Consider the following 10,481-nt stretch of genomic DNA (forward strand, 5'->3'; position numbering starts at 1 on the left):
AAACAAACCAAAAAGTGTAGTCAAAGGTGTTGGCATCAGGTCTGTGGAGGACAATTTGAAGGGATTGGCCAAGTCTTGTTTCTTTCGCTCATCTGGTTCCAGTTTGGGCTTTTTGAACGAGTCTTTCTTCCTCTCCAACTTTTCAGACTCCCTGACTGCGTAGACATTGGTCCTGGTAACCCCAACTACTTGGATTGCCCGAATGGAAATTGCTCAATCCCGTTCAAGTGTCATTTTCTCGAATTGTACGTCAGAGCTCAGGTTTGTTTTTTTTTATGACTATTTGTTTATAGTTTAATATATCAGTATATGAATTAATTTCAATCCCTCAACCGTAATTAATTATTGAATTAGTAAATGCTCAAATTTCAATAGACTACCCGATAACTTGGTAAAAAGATTATATATCGTCACAGAAAGAGGGTATTTAAATTTTGAAGGTCAAGGTAACACAGAACGAAATAAATGCATAATCTACTATAACTTTTGAACTTTTTTGACTTTTGATACATAACTCCATTTGGTTTTAGGAAAAGGATTTATCTTCTACCGTCTGTTCATTCTTTGTTAACTTTAAAAGGATTCATATTATTATAGAAATCATAGTCAGCTCTATGTGCACATTTTTTATGAATTATAATATAACTAGAAAAGGCTTACCCGGCCTTGCTCGAGCCAAGGCCGGGTGTGGGAAATTGCATTGATCATAGTCAATGTTTCTTCTTCTTAACGTTTAAAATGATAATAAAACCTATAAAAATGTATTATTATTAATTTGAAAGTAAAATTGTCTTATAAATAACAAATAATATATAAACATGAAAAATTTGTTAACATCCTAGGTACATTTTTTATTGTTATCAAAACATTGCCAAATCGAAATTCGCAAATAAAATTCCAAAAAGCTGAGTTGCCACATTTTGTAAAAAACGTAGTGAAACACAATTATTGTCATTGTAAAGAGAATCACAAACCTGCAAATATATTGTTCGTACTTGCAAAAGATGGAGATTAAAGGTTGTCAAAAAAATCATTTTTACAAAAAATTATGTAATAAATTGATTTTTTTTGCAAAACAATTCATTGTTTTGCGCCATTTTTATGTAATATGATTGTATGTATAAGAGAGAAATGCAATGGTAAACCAAATAAAACGTTCGAATTTACGAAAACACGGCTGTAGTACCACGAGTGATTTGCTGCAATCCGTGTTGTAGTCCAAGCTATCCAGTCTTTATTTTTTTAATGACGTTCCATGGACTTAAAAGTAATGAGTCATATTGAATGACAAAGGAGCAGAATGACGTTGCATAATCAAAGAGAGTCCAAAGGGGATGGGCGCCATTGATGACAAATACATATGTGAATCCATCTTTTCGTTTCCCTTTGATGGCATAGTAATAAAACAAAAAGAGATGAGGTCGAACCCCTTTTTTTGTCATAGAAGGGAATGGGTTGGAAGTTGGCGGATAGGACGTGGAGATAGAACCCTTTTTCGGATATATCGGAATGAACGGATCTCATAAGATTATCGAGAAGAAAGGAGGCAAAAGCCACACCACGATAGTTTTCAGCTACTCCTAGTGAGATAATATATCCTATTTTGTCTTTAACCAATCTGGTAGACAGGATTTCACGATCTTCTTTAGACAGAGAAGAGGGTTCTTTGATTTCCAGAACGAGGATCCCAAGGATTTCATCTCCTTTAACAGCCGCGACGGAATAATATCGATGAGTTTCAATTTCTCTAAACCAGGAGTGATGATACTCGATGTGAACCCACTCTTTAAACAGGGATTGGATCTTCAGGGACAATGATTCGAATACGGAATTCATGTGAGTTGACGAGGGGTATTTGACTCATCTTGACCTGCGATGAACGGAGAGGAGGAGCACTCCATAGGAACACAGAACATGGACAAACTATATACAAGTCCCAACTCTTTACTTTTGCACTATTAAATAAACGAGAGTTTCGCTTATAGTAGCTACTGAATTCATTCCACTCTGATATCAAGACAACTACATATTTTCTTCCTTTATTCATTATAACTACTTTTGCTACATTTCTTCTTACAAATTGAAAATTAACGTTTGATGAAAAAGGAAAAAAAAAAATTATTCCGAAAATTGAGTATATTTCAATGACACATCAAGTTGTATGTTTCAAATTTTTATGCAAAGTAATTTCCAGACATATTTCTACAAATTTTTATTTTTCCACGAATCCTATATTTCATTGGAAATCCATTTTTGTTGTACCGGAATAAAACGAGACCGCGATTTTCATCAATTTCTTTTTTTTAATAACTTTTTTGATTTTAAGTAAATTTAGAAAACGTCTTTTTTAATATAATTGTTTCTGGAGACGTCAGTCCCTTTTTTATTTATGGCTTAACACCTATATATTATCCATAAGCTCCCAAAAAACACTTTTTGTGTTTTGGTATATAATAAGTCCCCTCCCATCGCCACCCTGTCTTAGCCTGATCAAGTTAAAAAAAAGTATCCATGCAAAATTTCAGCCTCCTAGACTCAAACATACTCAAACTATATTTTCTATAAGTACAGATAATCAATGCTTCTAATATGATTATAGTTCTCATGACAACCCACTTTTCATAATGAGAACTACAAAATTACACATATGTTTCAAATTAGGTTTTTGCAAAGATAAAAGGCCCCTCTAATTCCATGCCTTGTTCATGATAACCTAAATCATTTCCTTCATGAACGTTATTACATGAGTGCTACATACTAATATTGCCATTTGATTTTTTATAAATAGCTTAAAATAATGTTTGTATTATATAATATTTAGCCTGCAGTCATTTTAGTTGGAGATTGTACTCAATAATTAATTTATTAGGTACAATAATACTTAAATAAATAAAGTATCCCTGTAATTACAACCTGATGCATACATTAAACACACATAAAAGTAACTTGATTATTAATTTAAGTAACAAATAAGTTGATATGTTTTTCTTTGGATGCTGCTAAGAATAGATTTCTTGGCGAAGAACAAAAAATAAAGACACACGCAGCAACCCAATAAAAGATCAGCTTGTACAAGTTAAAACACATACATAAACAATGTATAACGGGGGGTCCATTAAAGTCTGAATACTTACTATTTCAATTGAGGCGGTTAAATGAATTCGACATATTCAAGCATACACAATTAGTTACAAAAAAAAACAATGATCTCTCTAGCTTACATACAAGTCGAGAAAAGGGCATTTGAACATGATCGATGAATTTCTATTCGCGCACTCCAAGCAGTTGGGCGTTTCCAGGACCAACGTCTACTCCGTCAACAAGTCTGAAAAGTTGAAGAGGAAGAAGGGCCAATCCTCTCAGGTCCATGAGGACCCACGCAAGAGATCTCGGGGTTTCATAGGAGATTGTTCAGATAGCAATTGTTGCGTCTTGACAAGGGAGAGACACAAACTTATTTATAAGGTGGAGAGATCCAGGATGACCGAGAGACAAATGAGAAGAAGAAATGGCGTGGAGGAATAAGACTACACTGTTTATAAGATCAGATGTATTCTTTATAATACAAAACCATATTCTAATTTATTTACAAAATAAGAGACGTAAAATAATACGTAAAACACAGTACTTTAATACACTAAAGAACATACAAGAAAATAAGAACAAGAAAGGAAATATGAAATACATAACATCACCCCCTCCCCCAAGCACCAAATCCGTGGCGGTGCTTACAAAGGTTCCTCTCCATGAACAGCAGCCTATAGATCCGCTCCATCCATGTCCAGGCGCGGACAAACCATTCTTTCTTGCACAGCAAAATTTTATCTCCATAAACGTGCCATGCTCTCAGCACACGCACCGGAGAAAGGAGGACAATACTCCTCATAGAGGTTTTAAGGACCCGAGCACCCTGCTCGTCCCTGGGAGAAATAACATTCACCCTTATCGAGGTTTTAAGGACCCGAGCACCCTGCTCATCCCTGGGAGACATCTTGCTCGATGTACCCTCATCCAACTCGGGATGATCCAGAGGAGAGACCGTTGCACATCCATTAACCAATGATGTGAACGGGAGAGTAGGAACGGCAGAGAACCAAAATCGCGTAGGACTAAATTCACTTTTAATTATGTGGTCCCTGACCCGGACACACACTTCACTTCTTGTAAGTGACCAGGGTTCCCTTCCTTCCTCCACGAGGCCCAAACATAGGCACAGTCCATATTACTCCGCCTTCCGCAGACGAACAAGCGTTCTCCCTATCGACGAAAAAGGGCTACCCAACTCCAACAGGGCTAGCTTCGCCGACGATCCCACAGCAGGGAGGTCAGGTGATCCTGATCCCATCCTCGTCGCCAATGTTGCGTCTTGACGAAAGTGACGAGGTTCCAATTGTTTAAACCAATGAATCCAGGATGACCGGGAGGGATGAGATGATGAAATGCGTTGAGGAGTAAAACACTTTTACAAGAACATCTGTCTTCTCATTAATACAAAAACCTACTCATAACAGCAATCAAAAAAGTGGCGGAAAGAGCTTGCTGAGGGTGAAGAAGCCACTTTTGACACAAGCATTGAAAGACATCCATCGCCTCCATTGCAAAACTCTTTTGAATTGGTCTTTGAACTTTTGGCCCTCTACAGCCCTAATGCCAATCCTCTCGACTACACCTTTTGAGTGCATGTGATGAGAAGGCCTGAAGTGTCCGTCATCCAAATACCAAGGCCAGCATTGTAATAAAGGAGAGAAGCCTACATCTGTAGAGGGTGACAGGCCTTCTGCTGCCTTCTGGAAGTCGTCATTCACGCTAATGGTGGCTACATTAATGATTAAGAGATGAGAACACATCTATTTAAAGTATTAATTTACTTAAAATTACATTGTTAATTAATGAATTATATCTTATTAAAGTTTAAAATTTAAAGTGTTCAGATTTTAATGCTAGGGCGAATAACAAATATAGCTCATAATTTAACTCTTAGGATTCTAAGGATTTTTTTCTTTTTTCTAGAAAATTTAATATTTTATTAAAAAAATATCAAATATTTGAAACTTGATTTAATTTTTATTTACGAAAAAATTCCCAACTCTTTCTATTAATAGAAAATAAAAATATTTGGAAAACAATTTTAAATAACATTTTTTTTTGGAAATATATAATTAATTTAATTTTCAAGTATTAAATTTTTTTTTTTAAATCAAAATTTATTTATGGAAAATAAAAGTTTTTGGAGAAGAATTTAAAACATTTATTTTTTCGTAAATAAAAATTAATTGATTTTTTTAAATTTTTTTTACCAGAAAATTTAATATTTTTCATAAAAATGTATTTTCTTGTAAACAGCTGTAGGCTTTTGAAATTTTGGCAAAAATTTAATACTTGAAACTTCTTTTTTAAATCTATCGATTTAAAAAAAAAAAAATTCAATAAATATAATTTTTTGAGAATACATAGCTATAGATTTTTATTAATTTATTTTTTTTTTTTCCAAAAAATTCAGTACTTGAATTTTTTTTCAAGAAACTTAATATTTGAATTTGAATTTTTGAAATTATCTTCGATAAGCATTAATTTTTGGATTTTTTTTTTTTTTACAAAAACCAACCCCCTGCCCAATATAATCCCGGGGACGCCTCTGTTTATATATTATTTTTTTCTCTTCGTTACAAAGAAATACAATTTAATGTTGTTGACATCTAGCTTAGTGAATCTTTATTACCTATAATATATTTTCACGTCTATGTTAAATGTTGTTTCTTTATTGAGTCATTTACCTTTTTCTAAAGAATTTCAAAATGTTTTTTTTTTTTTACTTTTTTCTATATCTCAAAAATCCCATGCTATTGGAGTTCGAAATGGGGATTTTTGATATTTTATTCCCCTCTTAGTAGAGAAGGAACTACCACAGAAAATATGCGCGTCTAAAATGTTTTACCTCTCATAAAAACAGTGAAGGTGCGTCGTTCATTTTATCGTCCTATTATCAACATGGGCAAATTCCTCGAAGAGGAGCATGTCTTTATGAAAATTGCTCCGTCCATTAATTACAAACCAGTTCCCCCCATATCTAAATAAACATAACAAACATAATAACAAGAATTGTCATGATTCTCAGTTTAATTGAGTTGCTCAAAGTGTCATGATCAAAGCACAAAAAATAGGAATTTAACTTATTATGAAAACCGTTTTCATCTATTTACTAACGCTCACTACTAAGGCCTTTGATAGTAACTCCGTATATGGAAATGTTGTTTTTAGCAACAAGGCAAGGAGTGGCAGAGTAGAAGAATGCAAAACAACGGATGGTATTCCCTGCGTTTTTCCGTTTGAGTATGGCGGCAAAACTTACAAAGGATGCACAGTGATAAATGATCCAGAGTCCCTTCCTTGGTGCTCCAGTCGAACATATCCAAATGGCACACATATTGGAGGGAAAGGTTTTTGGGGGCATTGTTCATTGGACTGTCCAGACGACTCTAGAGTTGTCTTTGAAGAAAACGATGATATCCCTTCCTTCTTTGAACCTTGTGAGGCGACTCTGACTGATGGAACCAATGCCAATGGAGAATGTCTTCCTCTTGCACTCTGTACTACTCTTTCCTTCAAAGAAGAAAATCTGAATGAATGTACTCTTCCGAATGGTGGAGATGGTCTTTGCTGTATAGATACACCAATTAGAACGGATGACACTCGTCTATCCATTGTCCTTAATTCTGAGGCTCAAAATCCACCACTCAAATTACCTTCATTAAAAGTGTCTTTAGAGGATGTGGATAATGCCATTGGTCTTAGATTTGGGCCAGTTTCTTCTCAAGACTTCCCTGAACAATCTCCAGAGGTATCTGATATCGAGGGAATCATTTTTGGGGATGAGCCCACTGGAACGGATGATGATGAGTTGGTAGATGATCCAGAAGGATTTCATTTAAGATTCAATGCTCCTGTTGATCGAAAAGCTGAAGAGGTGGATCATATTGCTGTAGACTTTGTTGATACAGCAAATAAAGTCAAGGTATTTATTTTGTCTGGTTCTTTCTAACTTGTCTACATTAATTAATTAAAAAACTTTTTCATTTTAGGAAGATAATAACTTGTCTGATGCTGAAGCTGGAATAGGATTAAGATCTTTTGACATAGACTCAAGCAATGAAATCAATAACCTATGTCCATGGAGTCCTCCTCCAAAGTGTGAGCCCAATGCAAGATACAGATCCGCCGATGGAACTTGCAATAATCTTAAAAACCCAAATATGGGCCGTGCCAAAACTCCTTATCAGAGAATTCTTTTACCAGAATATAGTGGTGAGTATTTTTGTATTTCTTTAAAATTAAAGTGTTCAAAATATTCAATCCAAAATCTCAGAGGGATCCCTTCAATTACCACGTAGAAGCAAGGTACGAAACACGGAACTACCCTCTGCTAGAGATTTGAGTGTACAATTAACTCAATCTAATGATGATATTGATCCACAATTTACAGTCTTAGTTATGCAAATGGGACAGTTCATAGATCATGACTTGACTCATACACCGAATCATGGAATTCGTTGTTGTGGCCCCAGAGGATCATTTCCCGGTAATTTTATTATCATACCTTAAATTCGAAAAAATAATGAACAATTATTTTTAAAGATACATTTGATGGCTCCAAATGTTTTCCTATTCCAATAAGTGAAAATGATCCATTTTGGAAAGGAAAGAAGCGTTGTTTAAGCTTAGCAAGATCTCTATCCGCTCCAGGTCTCAAATGTGAATTAGAATTTAGACAACAGGTAACCTATTCATCATACTATTTTCGGCTTGGATTTAATTATATTATGTATGTAGATGAACCAAATTACTCATTGGCTGGATGCATCGAATATCTATGGATCAACAAAGGAAGAAATGGATCATTTAAGACTCTTTAAAGAGGGCAAACTCTCAATTTCTACCCAGTCGGGAACACAAAAGGGTAGTTTACCAAGTTGCTCAGCGGCCCCTGCCGGAGTCGGTATGTGCAGGGGTTGCAAATCGTGTTTCTTCGCAGGTATATCGCATACCGAGTGGTCAATTAAAATCTGAATACTTTGAATTTTAAACTTCAACAAGTTTATAATTTATTAACTAACAATAGAATTTCATCAAAATTAATACTATAAATAGATTTGTGTCTGAGGTCTTTAAATCATAAATTTAATCACCCTTAGTGGCAATAATGACTTCCAGGTGGTGGCAGAAGGTCTATCACCCACAGCAGATATAGTCCTCTGTCAGTGCTGGCTGACAGTGGTTTTGAGAGCCTTGTTGTTTAGATGACAGACACTGCAGGCCTTCCCCTCGACATACATCCAAAAGTTGTAGTCAATGGGTTATGCCTCAGCGCCGTAGGAGGCCCGAAAGTGTCAAAAATAGTTCAAAAGAACTCAAAAGAGTCTTGGAACGGAGGAGATGGTTTTTTTTATTGCTGGTGTCAAAAATAGCCTCTCCCCCCTCTCATGGCTCTTTCCACCAACTTTTTTGATAGCTTTCTGGACAGTCTGGTAATAAATCACAAGATATCTTTAGGGTATTGGACGGTGTCTATTTTCTTTAACTCTTATATATCCATTTATGCCCGTCTTTCTCGACTTGTACGTAAGCTAGCCAGCTCAGCCCTTTTATTTTTTACTAATTATTTATGCTTTAATATATCGGAATATGAATTAATTTAAATCACTCAACCTAAATTAATTATTGAATTAGTAAGAGTTCAAATTTCAATTGACCATCCCGTATAGGAAGAAGGGATCATATATAAATATTTAATAAAGGAGCTATTTTATAGGTGATATCAGAGCTAATGAGCAACACAATCTCATAGTAATGCACACAGTTTGGATCCGAGAGCACAATAGAATTGCCTCATTTCTAGGGAAGTTAAATTCTCAATGGTCTGAAGAAAAGCTTTTCCAAGAGACTCGTCGTATTGTTACGGCAGAGTATCAGCACATTATACTCAAAGAATGGTTACCCAGTATTCTTGGCAATGAGTTTATGACTACATATGGGCTTTGGCCGCTCCAAAACGGTCATTCAACTCAATATTTAGACATCGATTCAAGAATCACAAATGAATTTGCAACAGCTGCCTTTCGATTCGGACACAGCCTCATTCCATCCAAATTTAGTATGAAAACTTTCTCACAGGGGAGATCAAGATCTCGAGCCACGAATCTAAAGGATTTATTTTTTAAGCCTCATCAAATTAAGTCTTCAGGTAATGTCAATATATTTAATAGCTGCTATGTTACTTCATATTTGTCTTTATTGTATCAGAGGATATTGATGGATTAATTCGAGGAATGGTAAGTCAAGAAGGAAGCCCTTGGGACAATAGTTTCGTGAAAGAAATTACAGATCATTTATTTGAAGGAAGACCCGGAACAGGAGGTCTTGATCTCGTAGCAATCAATGTTCAAAGAAGTCGTGATCATGGAATTCCAGGTTAATATCCTTTTTCAATCTCGTTTTTTAGGGAAATACTAATCAAGTCTACCTACATTTCTAGGATATAACGCGTATAGAGAGATTTGTCAATTCAACAAGGCCAAAACTTTTGAGGACTTTTCAGATGTGATGGGCAATAGTACTATTCAAAACTGAAACGTATATATCAACACGTAGACGACATTGATCTATTCGTTGGAGGTTTCTCAGAAGAGAGACATAAGGACTCCATTTTGGGCCCTGTTTTCAAATGTATCTTGGGTGATCAGTTTGCAAGGTAAGGAAAATTGAAAAAAAAAAAAAAAAATCATCCATAATCAATTTTTAGGCTAAAACTTGGAGACAGGTACTTTTATGACTTGGGTATTGATAAAAATATTGCTTTTACTAATGAGCAACTAAATGAAATAAGAAAAGTGTCAATGTCTCGAATATTGTGTGATAATTCAGACTCTATTACGATGATACAACCAAGGGCATTCCGTAATATGGATAGACGAAACAAATTAACGTCCTGTTCATCATCTTCAATACCATTTGTTGGGTTGTCTGTGTTTGAAGATCGTGGAACCAGAGGATGAGTCGTACCTTTTCAACATCATTTATTTTAAATTCTTTCAGTGCATTATTTTAAATTTATTTTGAATTATAGATTTATACAACTGTTTTTAATAAAAAACTATTTTAACAAAATGAAATTAAGCATTGATGAAAAACACGTTCCATGACTATTGAAAAGGCTTCTAATCTTGTTTTGATTCAAGCATCTTACTTTTGGATGCTTGACAAAACTGTTTTTATGACATCTTCATCTAAAGCATATTCGCGCTCAGCTCGAAAAGCTCCAACATTTTTCCAATCAGAGCCATTATAGCCATATTGAGTTTGACAACTGTCTCCTAATTATGTATATTAGCTAATGAGCTCTGGTATTCACAATTCACTTCTCAAAGATATGTGAGGCTTGGCTTTGTCTTGATGATATTTTTTTGTCACCTATTCACCAATGCTGA

At 35.0% G+C, this 10,481-nt stretch overlaps 1 protein-coding gene and 1 pseudogene across 1 annotated transcript; one reads left to right on the forward strand and one right to left on the reverse strand.

Annotated features, from left to right (window-relative positions):
- Positions 1–1,042: 1,042 nt before the first annotated feature.
- LOC121124790 (N-alpha-acetyltransferase 60-like) lies at positions 1,043–2,117 on the reverse strand (annotated as a pseudogene).
- A 3,941-nt stretch (positions 2,118–6,058) lies between these two features.
- Positions 6,059–10,161, forward strand: LOC121123981 (salivary peroxidase/catechol oxidase-like). The gene is given in 10 exon segments (XM_040719069.2): positions 6,059–7,012; positions 7,080–7,302; positions 7,364–7,576; positions 7,633–7,772; positions 7,828–8,029; positions 8,807–9,238; positions 9,298–9,465; positions 9,530–9,619; positions 9,622–9,745; positions 9,797–10,161. Coding segments are annotated over 10 exon segments (2,682 nt in total). The 5' UTR covers positions 6,059–6,175; the 3' UTR covers positions 10,050–10,161.
- The last annotated feature ends 320 nt before the right edge of the window (positions 10,162–10,481 follow it).

Source organism: Lepeophtheirus salmonis, chromosome 9 (genome assembly GCF_016086655.4).
Source record: "Lepeophtheirus salmonis chromosome 9, UVic_Lsal_1.4, whole genome shotgun sequence".
NCBI lineage: Eukaryota > Metazoa > Arthropoda > Copepoda > Siphonostomatoida > Caligidae > Lepeophtheirus > Lepeophtheirus salmonis.